Source organism: Micropterus salmoides, unplaced genomic scaffold (genome assembly GCF_014851395.1).
Source record: "Micropterus salmoides isolate LMB-PRFRI ecotype aquatic unplaced genomic scaffold, ASM1485139v1 Ms_hic_scaffold_1, whole genome shotgun sequence".
Lineage (NCBI taxonomy): Eukaryota > Metazoa > Chordata > Actinopteri > Centrarchiformes > Centrarchidae > Micropterus > Micropterus salmoides.
In genome coordinates, this window is record NW_024040040.1 from 1,693,045 (window position 1) to 1,711,982 (window position 18,938).

General features: G+C 43.1%; 3 protein-coding genes across 4 annotated transcripts in view; 2 read left to right on the forward strand and 1 right to left on the reverse strand.

Annotated features, from left to right (window-relative positions):
* LOC119915558 (NACHT, LRR and PYD domains-containing protein 12-like) overlaps positions 1-18,938 on the forward strand; it is a 74,476-nt gene that overhangs the window by 37,097 nt on the left and 18,441 nt on the right.
* On the forward strand, positions 91-10,366 carry LOC119916454 (pinopsin-like). The gene is made up of 4 exons (XM_038736514.1): positions 91-575; positions 4,089-4,414; positions 5,457-5,690; positions 9,234-10,366. The coding sequence occupies exons 1-4, from the start codon at positions 218-220 to the stop codon at positions 9,477-9,479; spliced, it is 1,164 nt and encodes a 387-aa protein (XP_038592442.1). The 5' UTR covers positions 91-217; the 3' UTR covers positions 9,480-10,366.
* LOC119907989 (beta-galactoside alpha-2,6-sialyltransferase 2-like) lies at positions 6,909-17,134 on the reverse strand. Of its 2 annotated transcripts, XM_038725816.1 has the most exons (7): positions 16,999-17,124; positions 16,874-16,922; positions 13,548-14,242; positions 12,713-12,810; positions 12,510-12,611; positions 11,744-11,918; positions 6,909-8,901 (listed from the first exon to the last, which is right to left on the reverse strand). In XM_038725816.1, the coding sequence occupies exons 3-7, from the start codon at positions 14,173-14,175 to the stop codon at positions 8,654-8,656; spliced, it is 1,251 nt and encodes a 416-aa protein (XP_038581744.1). In that variant the 5' UTR covers positions 14,176-14,242; positions 16,874-16,922; positions 16,999-17,124; the 3' UTR covers positions 6,909-8,653. The 2 variants fall into 2 exon arrangements, with proteins under 2 accessions (XP_038581744.1, XP_038581691.1); XM_038725763.1 differs by lacking the exon at positions 16,874-16,922 and having other exon boundaries at positions 16,999-17,134.

Consider the following 18,938-nt stretch of genomic DNA (forward strand, 5'->3'; position numbering starts at 1 on the left):
ATCTTATTCCGCAGACGAAGAAGAAGCTGATCGGACTCACCTCCGGATTATCGATCCTGTGATTGGTCTGTCCTGGCGCGTGCCGCTCCGCTCCGGTGAAGATGGAGCAGAAAGCAGCGGCGGCGCGTCGCTGCAGGACTCGAGCCTTCATCAGTGTGTGAACTCCAGAAAGCTTCTGTTGCTTTTTACGTTCTCCAGAGAGGACCCGCAGCCCGACATGTTCTCCGAGGGGAGCGACTTCAACCTGACGTCCAGCCTGAACCTGTCCTCTCTGGAGCGGGACTGGAGCGACTCGGCGCTCGGGCGGCTGTCGCGCAGCGGTCACCGCGTGGTGTCGGTGTTTCTGGGCTCCATCATGGTGTTCGGTTTCCTCAACAACCTGCTGGTTCTGGTTCTGTTCTGCCGCTTCAAGACTCTGCGGACCCCGGTCAACATGCTGCTGCTCAACATCAGCGTCAGCGACATGCTGGTGTGCGTCTGCGGCACGACGCTCAGCTTCGCCTCCAGCCTGCGGACGCGCTGGCTGTACGGCCGGCTCGGCTGCATGTGGTACGGCTTCGTCAACTCCTGCTTCGGTGAGTCTCAGGTGTGAATGTACCGGAGTGACACCAAAATGATTCTGTGACCCAGAGAAGTTCGGCGCCACAGGATTTTGTTGACTGGTTGCAGTTTGGTTAGGTTTAGGTACCAGAAGTAGGCTGATTAGAAACCCATGTTTGGGTTTAGTCACAGATTCTGGTGTTGCATCGGCGCTACTCCTACAGGAGTCCAGGTGTTTCTGGGCCGAAGGTGAAGCCTCACCTGTTGTCCTCCAGCACAGCGCCTTCATTTAAAGTGTGGACAGCTTATAAACACCCATTAGAAAAGTAAATTACATATTTTTAAAAAATGGAATAATTGATTTTAATTATTAAACTGATCAATCTTTATTCATTCAATTGATTTAAATTCACTTAAATTAAATCATCATGAAACTGATGATCCAGAATTACCTACAAATCTACAAAGTGAATTAATATTGATGGATGGATTAAGTAGAATTACATGAACCGAATCAGATGATATATTCAGTTTTATTTACTGTATATAGCCCCAATTCACAACAACTGTGATCTCATGTCACTTCTCATAGTTTACCGAACTCTGTGCTGTTACAGAGACCCAACAGTTCCCACCAATGACATGTTCATGTTAAATCAGCAGCTGACAGATAAATGTTGTAGTAACAGGGCAGACTGGAGGCTGACAGGAGGCCTGGGGCCCCCCAGACCACCAGGGCCCCCAGACCACCAGTTCTTTGTGTATGATCAAGAACTCTTGTAGCCTCAAACCAAACCCTCTGTTCAATTACTCTCCTTTTTCTCAAGATATTAGAGAAGAGTTAGAAAAACACAAACTATTGTTATTGAAATATTTTGAACTATTGTGTCTAAATACTTTCAATTCAGCTTTATTGGCATGAATGTAAAACAATATTGCCACAGCTACAAATAAATTACACAAGAACAATCAGTTTCATACATTTCATTAAGTAAATAAAACAGTAAGTGTGTGAAAAAATACAAATAAAATATAAAATAAAGTAAATAAATATTAAAAATAAATAAGTAAAACAGGAAGTGTGTGTGTCACGGTTTTGTGGTGAAGGCAGGGTGGAGCAGGTTGGAGGACCCAAACACAGAGCGGAGCAGGTATAGTTCAGTGGTTTTAATATAACAAAAAGCGAGCACACTTACAAACAGAGTGGCTGATAGACTGAGTCCAAAAACCAGGGCTGTCCAACAGAAATACAAAATCCAATAACGGCAGGGAAACAGGGAGAGACGACGAGTGAGGCTGACGACACGAAACACACTGCTACACAGGGTAACAACATACAATGACCCGACAAAGACAAGAAAGAAACACCAGGTATATATACACACAGGGACTAACGAGCAGGGCGGGAGCAACACAGGTGAAAGACATGAGGCTAACGAGGCACAGGCAGGGGAAAACAGAGACAGACATGCAGAGGGATAACTGGGGTAACAGACATGACAAGGGTTACCAAACACTAGACGACAGACAAGACAGACCCCCAAAACCTAACATACTATAAGGCAGATACTAAACTCAAAAGTGCAACACAAAGAATGGCTGACCGGCAGAGCGTGACAGTGTGTGTATTATTAGACAAAATAAATAAATAAAAAAACAACTAAAAAATCAGAAATTTAAAAAAATAAGGGAACAGTTACTAAAATAATAAACTGAAAATAGTAATAATTTGAGATTATTTATTTAATATATTTATGAGTCTACTGCTGCAGCTTCAGTTGGTTATAGATGGTTTTTATTGGACATATAAAGGAGCAGCAGATGGAAGTCGTTCCTCTGAGCAGCTGTTCACATGCAGCCTGACAGCTGCAGTTATAATCTGGCTGAGATTATGTAAGGAAGCTTTCGGGCTCAGCTGCAGCTCGTTATTATCATTCTTTATGCCTGCGGGTTACCTTTAACCTCAGAGGAAGTTCAGTCAAACAGCTGAGAGCTGCAGCAAGAAATCTTATGCTAAATGCTAACACCACAACGACTCCTTTTTACTTTATGTTGGATATGCTAACTGTTTGTCGCTACCAAAGCTAGCTCAAACATCCATGTCTTGTTAGGCTAACAGTTCTCTGTTTCCTGTCTTTGTGCTAAGCTAGGCCAAACACTCCACGAACCAATACACTAAATGCACAGAAATGAAACTGTTATCATCAGAAATATATTGCTTGGTGACTAACATGCTAACATGGAAGCTAAGTAACGTTTGCTCTCTAGCTGGTTAGCAAAAGAAGTTTGTGGTGTGTGGGTTATTAGAGCTTTGACGAACTTTGAAACAGTTTCTACATAATGAGCCAGTTATCATGCTAGCTGCTATTAATATGTAAGTCGTCTCTTTTATTCCAGTTTTTGCTACGTTGACTGATTTCAGTGATGCTAAGCTAGGCTGAACACACTATGGTATAAGTTACCTACAAACAGCTACCATAACATTGGCTATGCTAACTGTTTAGCTAATATGGCATTCAGCTACAATTTTGGGTATGCTAACTGTTTGTCGATATTATGACCAGGTTTAAACACCTAGCATAATGTTAATCATGCTAGCTGTTTGTTGCTCTGCAAGCTAGCACATGCTTCCCGTCTTTGTGCTAATTAAGCTAGGCTAAACACACACACATTAAAACACTGGTTTTACTGCCATTAACTGTTTTGTTGCTATCTGGCTAGCAGTTTCCCTCTGCTTCCAGTCTTTGTGCTAAGCTAGGCTACACACATCCTGAACGATGTTGAGCCGTCTCTTTAATCCTTTAACTTTCCTCTTCTCTCAAGGCAAAGACGCCTCTCAAAATAAATCAGTGACGTTAAATCAGGCGGACCTGTGTTGATTCCTCAGATCTGCTGATGCAGATCAGACCCTCCTGGAGGACGGTTCAAGACTGAAGGAGCTCTATAATGATGGAATTAGTGAGATTTGGGTCAGCAGTGATCAGTCTGCTGGAAATGACATGAACTCAGGATGTAGTTTGATTCTGCGGAGGATTTAATGAACATGTTTCCAAAAACGAACCTGTTAAATCTGCTCGTTAAGGTTTATTTAATTAAATCATATCTTGTTAAACGGTTAACGGTACAGCCGACTGAGCTCAGGAAACAGATTTAAAAGTAAAATATCTGCAGCTTTAAAATGATTTACTTTGAGACGAAGCTTAAACTGGCCCTGCGATGGGCTGGCGACCTGTCCAGGGTGTACCCCCCCTTTCGCCCGATGTCAGCTGGGATCGGCTCCGGCCCCCCGCGGCCCTGTACGCAGGATAAGAGGTTGACTATGGATTGATGGATGGACAAAGCTTAAACTAGAAAAACATTTTTAAATGTGGTGTCAGCAGTTAAATTAAGTTTTTATTATCAAATTCCAAGGCAGCATCGTTCTATGTGACGTTGTCCGAGTCCAGGTGTCCCAGGTGTCCCAGGTTCCCCAGGTGTCCCAGGTGTCCCAGGTTCCCCAGGTGTCCCAGGTGTCCCAGGTATCTCACTTCCTGTTTTGTCTCCATCAGGCATCGTGTCTCTGATCTCTCTGGCCGCCCTGTCCTACGACCGGTACAGCACCCTGATGGTGTACAACAAGCAGGTCTCGGACTACAGGAAGCCACTGCTGGCGGTGGGGGGTGCGTGGCTGTACTCCCTGCTGTGGACGGTGCCCCCCCTGCTGGGCTGGAGCAGCTACGGCCCCGAGGGGGCCGGGACCAGCTGCTCGGTGACGTGGACGGAGAGGTCGTTCGGCTCTCACTCGTACATCATCTGTCTGTTTGTCTTCTGTCTGGGCCTCCCCGTCCTCGTCATGGTCTACTGCTACGGCCGCCTGCTCTACGCCGTCAAACAGGTGGGTCACAGCGGCCAATCAGAGTTCTTTTTGGTTTGTAATGTTCATTTTAAGAGTCGTCCATCACTGAACTCTGATACAGGAGAAACATCACGACAGGCTGTATTTACCAGTAAAACTGGTTTGAAGTCAGGTCAGGAAGTGAAAGTGCTGCGACAGGTTAAACCGTCAGCGTCTGTTAATGTTAAAATGTATCGACTCATTTATATTTAGCTTGTAGATTTATATTTATTATATTATTTTATTCAATATTATTTCGATTTTTTGGTATATTTAATTCTTATTATGATTTTATATGATTTCTTAAATAGTTCGTTTTATTTTTCATTTATTATTTTTATTATTATTGTTTTTGACCAGTTTTAAATTGTTGGACATTTCTTCTGCATATTTCTTAATTGCTTTATATTTATTTACACATTTTGTGTATTTTTATATTTATTTATTTATATTTACTTGTTTCCATTTGTTCTTTTTCTGTCATATTTTTTTATTGTCTTCTTTATTTTTCACTCACTTTTGTTTTATTTACTGTATGCTTGCTTATTTTACATCTATTCTTTTTTAAAATCCATCCATATTATTTTAAGCCTTTTTTAAGTGTTTATATTTTGGACACAATAAATTAAGTGAAATCACTCGACTGCAACATGAAAACGTGAAATGTTTCTTCAAATCCAAACTTATCATGTTTAAATTCATATTTATCATATAATATTTGTTATATTTATATATATAAGATGTTCTCCATCAGCAGATGCACTGATGACCTCTGGCTAAAAAAAACTTCACTTCCTGTTCTCTGTGTTGAGGATCAGTGAACGCCTGAGCCGACAGGTCACATGACCAGAGTCACATTCCTCAGATTCACAGCAACAATAAACAGCTGAGAGAGAAACCTCCAGAGACGATGGAACCAAAACCAGATCCAGAACCTGTCTATATTCTATATTTAGGTTTCTGCTATTTTGTCGACTTTAAACATGTTTATTTTATAAAACGTTCTGATTTGTTCCACTTCTTCTTCTGTTTTGTCTGTCAGGTGGGTCGTATCAGGCACACGGCAGCTCGTCGCAGAGATTTTCACATCCTGTTCATGGTCATCACCACGGTGGTGTGTTACCTGGTCTGCTGGATGCCGTACGGCGTCGTTGCCATGATGGCCACCTTTGGACGGCCAGGGATCATCAGCCCCGTGGCCAGCGTCGTCCCGTCGCTCCTCGCCAAGAGCAGCACCGTCATTAACCCCGTCATCTACATCCTGATGAACAAACAGGTCAGTGACGTAGCGCTGCAACGGTTAGTCGATTATTTGGTTAGTTGGTCGAAAGAAAATTAATCTACAACTATTGTGATAATTGATTAAATCGTTTCAGGCATTTTTTAAACAAAAATATGTCAAATCTGCTGGTTTCATCATCTTAAATTGAGGAATTGCTGCTATTCTTTGTCATTTATGACGTCACTTTGGGCTCTGGAGAATCGTGATGAGCATTTTTCAAAATTTCTTGACATTATGTAGACTTAACGATTAGTCATGAAAATAGTCGGCAGATTAGTCGATAATGAAAGTACTCGTTAGATTGCACACCTGTCGTCGGGCGTCAGACTGAAAAATTAAAATGTTATAGATGTTTTCACTTTTTATTCATGTAGAATACTCACAAACCACATGTGCTCTACAAGAGATGCAGATTGATTTGAAGAGTCTGCTCTCAATCAACTAAATCAGATGTGATGGATTAAATTTGCTCCAAGAAAAAAAATCTGATTTGAATTAAATTGTGTTAAAAGAATAAAGTCACAGTGAATTTGGCCCTTTGGCTCCTGGTCTATTTGAGAGAAAAAAATTTAAATTAAATTTATGCTGCTAATTTATTTATATGTCTGGGCTTGACAGCGTTTCAGTGTTTCGAACCTGAAATTCTCTCATGCAGAACACATTCTGGCAGCGTATCAAATCTTTTATGATCTGCAGGGTCATTGAGGGGCCCGAGGGTCCATCTATCGGATTCCTGTCACAGCTGACTGGTTTACATAAACCAGATTCCTGCTGAAGACAGAAACCGTCCAACAGGGTTTCTGTCTTCAGCAGGAATCTGGTAACAATTTAACGAATACATTCAGTCTCAATTAACAGCATCTGATTAAATTAGATTCTGCCAGAAAAACAAATGAGAGTTAAGAATGACAAAACTAAATACAATTATGGCTTTTTGAGTTTTAACTTTAAGAAACAGGTTTTCCTGAAAGACATAAACAATAATAAAATTGTTCTAATAATTGTGATGTTTAGAGAAAGGGTGACATTAGTGAAATTATAATTCTGACAGCTAATCTCATGAGTTACAGGAAACTGCATCAAAGTCTGGTCATCAGGTCAGAATAATAACAAATTAGTTTCCAGGAGTCAAAACCGTGAGACAGTTTCTTAAAGTGACTTGTGACTTCTGTAAAATTAAAAATATGTCAACATAATCAGATAGTAGTCAAACATTTTATTTAGTAAGTTTATTGAAAGTACATAAAACATCAATAGCATCATCGTAAAACCCCAACCCAACAAAATATCTGTCCTGATTACATAGTTGTCTAAGACAAATAAATTCAACATGCAATAAACAAACCAGAGTGTCATCTCCCTTTCCTTTTAAAGGTGCCATAGGATGGAAAACTGTATTTACCTTGGTATTAAAGTGTTTCAGTCTCCATTGTTTCCTCCTTCATATGTTAATCTCTCACATGCAAAAGACCCTGGAAAAACGGACAATTGCCAACAAGCTCTAGATATGATGTATAATCTGGGCTCTTTAATGCCCCCAAATTTTCCATAAACCAGCCCACATTGCAGAGAAGTGGTCACTCGAGCTCACGGAGCTGCAGATTCAGTTCAGTGTCTCACAGAAAGTTTTGTTATGATTCTTAAGGAAAGTATTTTCTGTTTTTCCCTCTGATGTCCTCTGGCTGCTCTGCCTCAACTCTGTGTTTTATAAAGTTTCCTGAAGGACAGATAGCTTTACTTGTTGCTAACACTATAGTTAACGGTAGCTGCAGTTTTCAGGAGGCTCTGAACAAGCGGTCCAGAGCGTCTGTGCTAATCAGCAACCGGACGGCTAGCTGCACAGCTAACTGAGTAGCTACTGCTGATAGCAGTAGTTAGTAACCGGTAACATACAACAGAGAAGGGGAGCTAAAACTGAGTATTCATCCAGAGGATGAAAAATAATGTGTTTTTTAAACATAGCATGTAAATATTTTCTAGTAGAAACTGTAAAAACAAATATGAACATTGCTATGATAAAGGCGGATTTACGGAGCCGGAAAGAACAGATTTCATGTGAAGAAACTGATCTGCTCCTAAAAGTCAAGATCAATAATGCCACCAAAGCTCCATCAGGTGCAGAAGGCGTGGGAGGAGGTAGTGATGAAGGTGTCCACGTCTTCTGGAGGCAAAAGAACGGCCACATAATGCAATGACTCACAAACTAAGTCACTACATTACCTCCTCAGTTTGTTAAACCTGGATCATGACCCACACTGGACGACCCTGAACCCCCTCAGTTTGTTAAACCTGGATCATGACCCACCCTGGACAGTCCCGAACCCCCTCAGTTTGTTAAACCTGGATCATGACCCACCCTGGACGACCCTGAACCCCCTCAGTTTGTTAAACCTGGATCATGACCCACACTGGACGACCCTGAACCCCCTCAGTTTGTTAAACCTGGATCATGACCCACACTGGACGACCCTGAACCCCCTCAGTTTGTTAAACCTGGATCATGACCCACCCTGGACGACCCTGAACCTCCTCAGTTTGTTAAACCTGGATCATGACCCACACTGGACGACCCTGAACCTCCTCAGTTTGTTAAACCTGGATCATGACCCACACTGGACGACCCTGAACCCCCTCAGTTTGTTAAACCTGGATCATGACCCACCCTGGACGACCCTGAACCCCCTCAGTTTGTTAAACCTGGATCATGACCCACCCTGGACAGTCCCGAACCCCCTCAGTTTGTTAATTCTGGATCATGACCCACACTGGACGACCCTGAACCCCCTCAGTTTGTTAAACCTGGATCATGACCCACCCTGGACGACCCTGAACCCCCTCAGTTTGTTAAACCTGGATCATGACCCACACTGGACAGTCCCGAACCCCCTCAGTTTGTTAAACCTGGATCATGACCCACACTGGACAGTCCCGAACCCCCTCAGTTTGTTAATTCTGGATCATGACCCACACTGGATGGCGCTGAACCCCCTCAGCGTGACCTTGCCCTTCCTCTTCAGCTGGTCTCGGTGGCCCTGGTTGATCCTCTGGATCAGCAGCTTCTCGTACAGCAGAGGGTGATAGGCCCCCAGTGTACAGGCGTCATCGTGGTACTGCTCGTAATAGTGACACAGGTCAGTTTGACGGACAGACGGGATGAATTCGTACACGCTGACCTCACGACACAATGACATCATCAACAGGATACCTGGAACACAGAGATGACATCATGTCAATTTGTAAACAACAAGATTTCTTAATAAATATTTGAATAAACTAGTTTTTCTCAGTAAACAGATGACGAAGATCTAAACTAACAAATACTTTAACTTTTGTCATGGCAACCCCATGTGCTGAGTGATAGAAAGCTCTAGAACAACATGAATGTTAAATGAAAGCATTTTCTTAGCTGATGTTTTGGGGTTAAAATGCTCCCTGTAAGGTCGTTGGTTCGAGTCCAGCTGTTATTTCAGTTCCTGTACAGGTTAGTTATTATTGAGAATGGATGTTTAACCGTTAATGTTCCTGTTTGGTCCTCAGTTCTACCGCTGCTTCCTGATCCTGTTCCACTGTAAACACCAGACATCGGAGAACGTTCAGTCCTCCATGCCCTCCAGGACCACCGTGGTCCAGCTCAACCGCAGAGTGTGTGACAGCAGCCCAGCGGCCACCGGCCTGGCGGTGCTCACCGGAACTGGTACAATCCACACGGATGGAACAACATGTCCAACAGAACCGACGCCACTGAGCCACCTGAACCCTCCTTATCCTGAATCCTCCTCCTGAGACATGTGATTGGACTAGAAACCCAAGGGGTGGGGCACAGTCCCGCCCCCACCTGTGTTGTGTGTGACAGTGGCTCCGCCTCCTGGAAACTCTTGATGTCACCCCAGGTGTGACCCCAGTGTGTTGGTGCAGTGATCGTATCACCTGAAAACCTCGAGGCTGTGATGCTCAACCAGCTGAGGTATAGAGGACAAACTGTGTCGCTGTTCTGGGTCAGTGATAAAAAGATTTGAAACTTCACTGTTTAGTAACTTGTAGGTGTAAATGGACATGTGTAAAATACTTGATTATTAAGAGTATTACATCAGTGTACATGTAATTAACAGAGAATTACACACTAATCTATTGCTGGGGCAATTCGTCGACGTAATTGATTACGTAATCGCTGTATCTCGGCGCCTTCGACCGTCTAAAGTTTGGAGTATTTCAGACAGACACTCAACAACGTGCTGCTCCGTGAGCTCTGAACAGGAAACGGCTTCACTGCAGCACAACTGCTGTCCACGAACACGTGAAACATACGCCGCAGCACTTTGTCTAGACGGCAGCACCGCAAATCGTGTTTCCTTTCTGTCGCCACACGAGCACGAGGACACGTAGTGTTTCTTCATTGCCTTCATGTTAAAAGTAATTTCTGCCCCGCTGCGGTCATGGTAACGTAACGTTACACCGCGAGTCATGTAACGATCGGCTGTTTCATATTTTCTGTTTCTTTAATGGCCACGTATGAGCGAGAAAACAGCTGAATCTGATTACAGACAATCTGTCTTTCTGACTGTCTTTCAGGTGTTCACTGATGCAGAAATACATTTTATTATCATACTGCATTACTTAATAATGAAATGATCCTAATTAATGTCTGTTATTGTTATTATCACAACACATCAGTGACGTGGAAATTTGATTCATTTTAAGATTTGCTGCTATTGTCTTTATTCTAATGTGCTTCATCAGGATGACTGAATAAAATATAGATTTATTGATTAGGCATGTTTTTGATATTTATTTTGGTTTGTTAATCGAGTAACTTTTCTTTCCTTAGAACAAACAAAAATAATCGTTATATTAATCGCCTTGAAAAATAATGTATAGCGCTACACTAATGCTTACAGGAACATGTCAAGAGGCACCTGAAGGTGAATCACTAATTAACAGACCTGCTTCATCAGTGAACAAGGTGAAAATGTCTGAACATCACGATGCAGCTGTGAGGTGAAAACGTCACCAGTTTATTATTAATTCATTGAGTGATTAATCGTTTCTGTGCCTGAATAAAACGTGAATATTTTTCTATCGTCTCTGGTCTGTTGAATGTCAGCTGTTAATAAAGTTCTGTAAAATGAACTTGTCTGTTTCATCTTTTATCTTGTTCTTATTGTATTTTAGAACTTTATTTTTATCCTAAACATGCTGTTTCCTCCTGTTGGACTATTTTACACTCACAATGTTTAAATATCTCTTATAGAGTGTAAAATAATTATTGTCTGTTATTTCTATTTTCTGCATGTAATTATATATTAAAGATAAAAACAAGTTTTATTTAATACATTTACAACGATAATTGTATTTACGTTAATGTTTTAATTTATCATAAGAACACCTTTATTGTACTTACAACAGAATTTATTGACAGAATTGCTAAAAACAAAAGCTGGCAGTGGATTTAAATTTACATTGTGTGTAAAATAATTGAAATTCTATTATTTCTGATGTCATTTTCAGCCGTATCTATAACATTTAAAGATATTAAATTAAACACAGTGGTCTACACATTTTCTGTACTGTGTTGCTTTGCAAGCATTTTTTAAATAATACAATAACTGAATTAAATGAAAAATTACGGAAGCCACAATTTTTATTTACTAAGTTTTATTTTATTGTACTTCTGTGGTAGTTTTCTCTTTACAATCTTCAATATTTATTGTTTTTCTGTAAATTTTTTAATTTAATTAAACGATGCAAAAATAATAAGTATTGTTTAAAAGAAATGTGACATTTTAATTTAACTTTAACATTTAATTAATACATTTTATTTGTGCTGTTTTTAATCATAGTTTAAAAAATATGTTAAAATCTAATGTAAAAATAAATGTAAATGTTAATTTAAAATATTGCAGTTCTCTCTTTTCTAATTTCCTTAATATTAATTGAAATGTTAATAAATGGTTGTACTTGGTGAAAGTGAAAGTACCTTTTACTCAGTTGTATTGCTGTATTTCTTCTCAGTGTGTAATTTGTGTAGCAGTAGTGCGAGTAGCTGGTACCTGTGAACCCTGATGAGGGCGGGTTTGGTTGGATCTGGTCCTCAGTGTTGTCCTGGATCAGGTCCCACAGGTTCCAGATGAATTCTGGGTGGAGGACGTAAAATGGCTGCTCAGGTTGGCGGCGACGGCGTTCAACGTACCCCGAGAACAGATCGAAGTCCGGCTTCTGGAACCACTGAAGACAAACAACACGTCAGTCGGGGTTCCTGCTCCTCCTCCCTGTACACTGGGATCAGTCTGTTGACCCAGTCCCACCTGTAACTGATCCAGAACCCGGCAGCCAGGCTCCTGAGTTGTTCTACGAGTTGTTTCTCTGTGCCTATAAGTTGTTTATCAATAAGTGTTTCTTTTATTTATGATTTTAGCTTTACAGCACTTAGAAATTTGACTCGATCGATTGTGTTATTATTTACTGGACAAGTAAACAAACACATCACACCTGCGGGCTTCCTGTTATAATAAATACTCAGTTCTGAGTCATTTTAAATACCAGTTCAACACACGCCTGCCTCCAGTTGTTTCCTTTAATGACTTAAAGGAAGTCCAAGTAAAAAAAATACAGCTGGAACAACAAGTCAATTAATGAATTGGTTGACCTTTTTCATACATATTTGTTTATTCGGAGTCTTTTATAATAAAACATTAAATAAACTGAATCTTTGAGATGTTTGAGATCGTTCATTAATAAAAGTAATCATTGGTAGCAGCTCAAAGCTAAAGTTTGACCAAGTTACTTAGAAGAGTTCAAGAAAACCACAAAGATCACCTTCGTCAGGTTGGAGGAGTACTGAGCCGGGTCCCAGACCAGCAGAGCGACGTCCTGATACAACGAGCTGCTGTTGAACTGATGTTTGGGCCGAGCTACGATCTGATGAAGAGAGAAGAAGAAACAGTGTTGAATTTAAATGTTTATTCAGAATTATGAAAGAAGTCAAAGCTCTTAGTTTGATGGCCAGAACGGTCAGACACCTGGGAGTTGATGAGGCGGAAGGTGGTCTTGGTCCCCACGTCTCTCTCGAAGCCTTTGGTGGGAGCAGCGTTGAAGCGAAGCACTGCATCATGGGAATCTGAGTCAAACAGGAGAGGAACCGTTTAAACACATCAGCAGGTCAAAAAAACAACCTACACCTGAACTCACCTGACGGGGTCATTCAAGGTCATTCCAAATATTGTTATTATAATCCGGCACCTGACAAATCATCTCATCTAAAGGTCCACTTCTGGAGCCTTCGACCATATCTCACAGCCTTCATCAGCAATAACCAGAAGAAGTCCGTCTGCTGAGGAAGACAGTGGGCTGTGGCTGAAAGCTCCTGGACAAGTGAGTAAGTGGATCTTGAGTTCAATCACACCCTGATTATAAAACACACCTTAAGTTGAATTCTTTATAAATATAAATCAGATCGGTGTAATCCCTTCAGTCACCACCAGATGGCAGCAACACCTCGTCACCAGAGTTTCACTTCCTGTTTCACAGAGTCACACCTCACCTGTCTGTAAGGTGTTTAGAGAAGTTGTTAAAACATTTATATAATCGCTTTTCTTCCCTGTTGAGTTTGTAAACATTCTTTCATGAATCGCTAATAAATGCATGAAAGAAGCTCTGTTGTCGGACCTTACTTAAGCACCTGAATGCACCACGCAATGAAATGTTTCCAGGAGTTGATTTTGAAACAAAAATGAACTGAAATCAATGGAAGGAAATCAAAACACATTTTGTTCTTCGGCTCTTTTAATCTAGTGACACATCTGTTGGGGGTCCCGGCCCTCAGGTTGGACCCCCCTTGCCTTTACGTGGACTCACCGATCTCCCTCCCCAGTGATGAGTTGAGAATTGCTCCGGCTGATGTCACCACAGCGCAGGTCTGATACTGAGACGTCCGGAGCTCCTGCAGGGGCAGCGAAGGCACCAGCCGTTCCCAGCCAAGACTGGAGAACGGCTCCTCGATCCCGTCCACAGTCCGGATCCTGGTTCTCCTCTTCAGCTCGCAGTACAACTGCAGACTGGACTTGCGGCCCCCCTTTGGCCCCCGGTACACCACCTGGTGCCTGTTGGAGCTCAGCTGGATCATTCGGATCTTCTGGAGACGAGGACTAAGCATCCCCGCTGTCAGATTCCCGGTCCATAGTCTCTGCAGGATCTTGATAGAACTGGACCTGTAGTAATCCTTAGACCTGGACCTGTAGTCAGTCCTCCTCCTCTTCCAGTTCTTCTCTGAGACTCCAGCAGGTTTCCGGGACCAGCGGCCAATCCTGGTCCCCCCATTAACGGAGGCCAGGCCGATTTCTGTCCTGGTGAGTCGAGACTCTGCAGCTGATCTGGACCTAAGCAGCAAGGAGGATCTGAGGTCCAGGAAGTGAAAGAGCAGGGACAGGAAGAGGAAGAGCCAGACCAACAGAACCACCAGCAACCACTTCCTGTACAGCTTCATACTGGGTCACAGAGGAGGGTCACAGGGTCCGACGGGGAGAGCCGAGGGGGGGCGTCAGAGGTCAGACCTGAGGGAGACGACAGGAAACAGTTTCTGTAACAGCACGCAGGTAGTTCCAGTCAGACTGTCCGTGTTTCAGAGGTCGGACGCCTCTGAAGTGTGAACTGTCTTGCTCAGGTGATCAGTGGTTAGTGAAGCAGACGACAGACAGATATCCCGGGTGTGTCGGCTTCGTAGGACGGGTCCCGGGTTTAATGAAAACGCTGACGGGGGCCACACACCCTGTTTCATTCAGTCTGGATCACAGCGAGTATGGAAGCTCATTATTTAGAGCAGCTTTCCTATCAGAATCTAAATCCTGCTGGTCAACGGGTTTTGCCTTCACATTCAAGCCCCCGTCAGAATAAAACCTCTACACACCCTCATTTTAACAACACAGCTATGCGTTTGTTAGAGCCGCTGCACTAAAACGTTGCTGCACTACAGTAATGTCAGTTTAAACTGTAGAAATCAGCGTGAAGCTCGGGACACGAAGGATCAGTGCTGCCCTGCAACATAACTCCTCTAACACTGGAGGTCATATGTTAATGTTTCTGATGGTGGTGCAGCTACAGGGTGTAGTTACACAACCCGTTCTCGACCCCTTAGGCTACGTTCAGACTGCAGGCCGTAAAGCTCAACTCAAAGAAACGAGCGAGCAGGGAGTGAGTGCCCAGGTGAACAGCAGACACAGTGAAACAGGGAAGCAGGAGAAACCAACCGAGCGGAACAGAAATGCAAAACCACAAACAGAACACGGAGCAGACAAGGTAAAATCACAACAAACACAAGTACACAGACCAGGAGTAAAGACTAGGACATGAACTAAGCCACAGGACTAAGAACTAAGATCAGAAAACAGAATAAGACCAAACATAAATACTAAGGACAAGGAAAATAAACAGGGAGCACAAAACAAGACAGCGAGGATAAAAGAAAACCCAACCAGGGACAAGAGATGCTAACACAGAGGAGGGAGAGAATAAATAAAGACAGAGAACGACATGAACAGGAACTAACAATACAGACCAAAACGACAACAAGATCTGAGTCACGTATGAGCAAAAAACTCAGATTTGGTTCCCTTTGGCCTCAGAGTTCAGCGCAGAGGAAGTCCTGTAGTGTCACTTCTAAATGCTAAAAGCTGGAGTAAATAGCAGAAAGGTCAGAGTGAGGAGGTGGACGGTGGGCCACAAACCGAACTTTCGGCCAGGAGAAAAAAGACACTGGTTGTTTTTAGTGATCTTATGTAGGTTACGCAAGTAACGTTACTTAACTTACGTAAGTAAAGTCACCTAACGTAGTTAATTTAACCCAAATCATACACCTAACCAAACTGCAATGTTTCACAGCAGTAAACACTAGTTTTATTTTGAAAGTCTAACAGGACGTTGCAGATTTATTGTTGATAATCTTACTTAATAATACTTAAGGGTACTCAGGGCGTTAAAAAGTGATGCCAAGGAGTCTGAGCAAGCCTCCATATGTGAGGATGTGTTGAGTTAGAAAGTTTTAAATGCTCTGGCTTTAAATTCTTTGTTTCCTCTTCAGTTGCTGTCCTGCACTTGTCCCGTCAGAGTAAAACAGACATCAGCACGTAAGTCAGTCTGCTGAACGATGAACTAACAAGCACTGAATAAAACTTTGAGTTGACACTTTTCAGTTCAATTCAAAGGAGAGGAAAGAGAGCCGGGACAGGAGCCATGTTGGCCCAGCTCTGACTTAAGGCTGCTCCTAAAGGTCCGAACAAAACGGGGCTCATGCGGACTCATGCGGGCTCATGCGGACTCAGCGGACTCATGCGGACTCATGCGGGCTCAGCGGACTCAGCGGACTCATGCGGACTCAGCGGACTCATGCGGGCTCAGCGGACTCAGCGGACTCATGCGGGCTCATGCGGGCTCATGCGGACTCAGCGGACTCATGCGGGCTCAGCGGACTCAGCGGACTCATGCGGACTCAGCGGACTCATGCGGGCTCATGCGGACTCATGCGGGCTCAGCGGACTCAGCGGACTCATGCGGACTCAGCGGACTCATGCGGGCTCAGCGGACTCAGCGGACTCATGCGGGCTCATGCGGGCTCATGCGGACTCAGCGGACTCATGCGGGCTCAGCGGACTCAGCGGACTCATGCGGACTCAGCGGACTCATGCGGGCTCATGCGGACTCAGCGGACTCATGCGGGCTCAGCGGACTCAGCGGACTCATGCGGACTCAGCGGACTCATGCGGGCTCAGCGGACTCAGCGGACTCATGCGGGCTCATGCGGACTCATGCGGGCTCAGCGGACTCATGCGGACTCAGCGGACTCATGCGGGCTCAGCGGACTCATGCAGACTCATGCGGACTCATGCGGGCTCAGCGGACTCATGCGGGCTCAGCGGACTCATGCGGGCTCAGCGTTCGGTCCGTGTACCGGGCTGTGAGCGCAAGACTGTGTTTTACATCTATGGTCTTTTTAATGTGAAGAGGACTTTGTGTTACTACCTTGTAAAACAGCAACCTCAAAAAAATTTATTAAATGCTTTCATGAAAAAAATATAACAATCACACAGATTTAATCAAACATATAATTTAAAAATATTTACAATTAGTATGATAGAATAAAACTACATAAAATAAACGTTAAAAAAGACTTCATATTTCATTTCTTGTACCATGTTGTTGCTGCACTTCTGCTCCGCACTCAAACACCAGCTCGGCCTCCTGTGAACCAAACTTCATGTAAAGTTTGAGCATTTTAACAACGTGTGATCTCTGGCTGTGAGCTGCTTCACCTTACCTGTCACAGGTGTGAGGAGCCTGTCAGGACAGCGTTCCCTTCCCGCTGACTTCACCCTGCAGGATCAATCGGCCCTGCCACGGCTTGTCTTCCCAGAAGCCCCTGCTTCATGTTAGACACCGAGCCCAGAGTTTGGTTTAGTGTAAGAGGAAGTAAAGTTTCCTTTTATTCTCTGCCGGGAGGGGGGGGGGGAGGTGAGTACCAGCTGCGTTCTGATTGGCTGCCTCAGTCTCTTTGTTTCAGGCTCTAACGGGCTGTTACCATGACGACCACAGTACTGATGGAGGCCTGTGTATGTGTGTCAGAGGATAATGGTGCGTTCAGGTCACGCCGCAAAGGCCGTCAACACGAGCCGCAGAGGGAGAAGACTTCCCAACGAGGGGTTAACGAGGTCTGAATGCTGGATCTGATCCCAGACCGACTCGTGGGAAACCTCCCAGACCTGACAGGCATACAGAGAGTCTTAAAGAGGGCCGAGGACTGAGACTGCGCTGATAATACCACAAATTAAAATATCCTTCGTTAAGCTGTTTAATCACAAGCTGCAGACTGGACGTCTACTCGTCGTCATCAACACGTGTTTTTAGGAACTAATTTCATATTCTTCTTTAAACTCAAGCTTCTTCTTGGAAAGTTACTGAACTCACAAATGTTAACTTTCATTTATTACAGAAGGAAAAAGTAGAAGAGCTGAAAAAAACTGTTGTTTATGTTTTCATGCAATGAAACGTCACATCTTTGCTCCATATCCTGTATGAGGTCACGTCCTGTTCCTGTTCAATGTTTACCTGGGCTGACAAAACGTAGCAAAACATGGACACAAGTGTACAAAGTCGGCCCTGCTGATTGGGTAACACCTCAGCAAGCTGATGCAGCTACAATGTGTCCGTTTTTATTCCCGCCCTGCAGCTCACGTTTGACTATCACATCAGTGATCAGCCGCAGTCAACTCCAACGGACCTAATTACACATCTGTGAAGTTTCAGAAGGTTTTTTTCCCCACCTGCTGCCACAAGGGAAAACTCCAGGCTAAAATCATTCATCAACGATCATTTCATCCAGTCATCAATCAAAATGAAGAACCAATAAAGTACATATAAAACAAACAAAGCAGAACCTGAGCCTCTGGCCTTCTCCTGTCAGTCCACACAACCCCAACCAAACAAATTAATCTGAGGTGTGGTTATTTCTAAAAGGTTAACAAAATCAATTTAGTTCATACAGCACAAAACAAAAAGAGGATTTAGAAAAAGAAAGGAGTTTGTTAAACTTACAGTCTGTCGGTCGGCCTGAGAGTCCAGTCCGGGAGGACTGACCGGCCTCCTCTTTTCACATCACGCTGAGATCCACAACATTCAGGTGGACGATGAAAAACTGTTTGCAAGGGATTGAAAACAACCTTCCTATTTTCTGTTTTCCCTGCTGCTCCCCTCCAACAGTGAGCCAAACAGGTGTGTACTGAAATCCAGGATGTAGGCCTACACTGCAGTACTACATATAAAACACACTCTGTACAGCTGGCATCAAACTATCTCTGAATAATCAGCTGATGTTCTTGGTGTTTTTAATGGTAACTGTTAATAATGTTTCCTGTTAATTAATAATGATTAATTATTCGAGTTTTTGATGATCATTTTAGTTTTGAGTCATTTGGTACGTCAGAATAATTACTAATGTAATGAACTAAAACACGATTAAACTGATGTAAGTGCCTCTGCTGCCTTGGTTGAATGTTTAGGATCTATTTTCCTGTTTTTATTCTATTTAATGTTATAATGTACATCACTGATGTTAAAGTATTTAAATGCACTCAGTGGGAACCTGATTAACCCTTGTGTTATCTTCGGCTCAAATCTGACCCGTTTTGAAATTCTTTTGGATGAAAAATAAGGTTTTATTTCATGAAATTACACCAAAATAACTTGGGTGCTTGCACACAC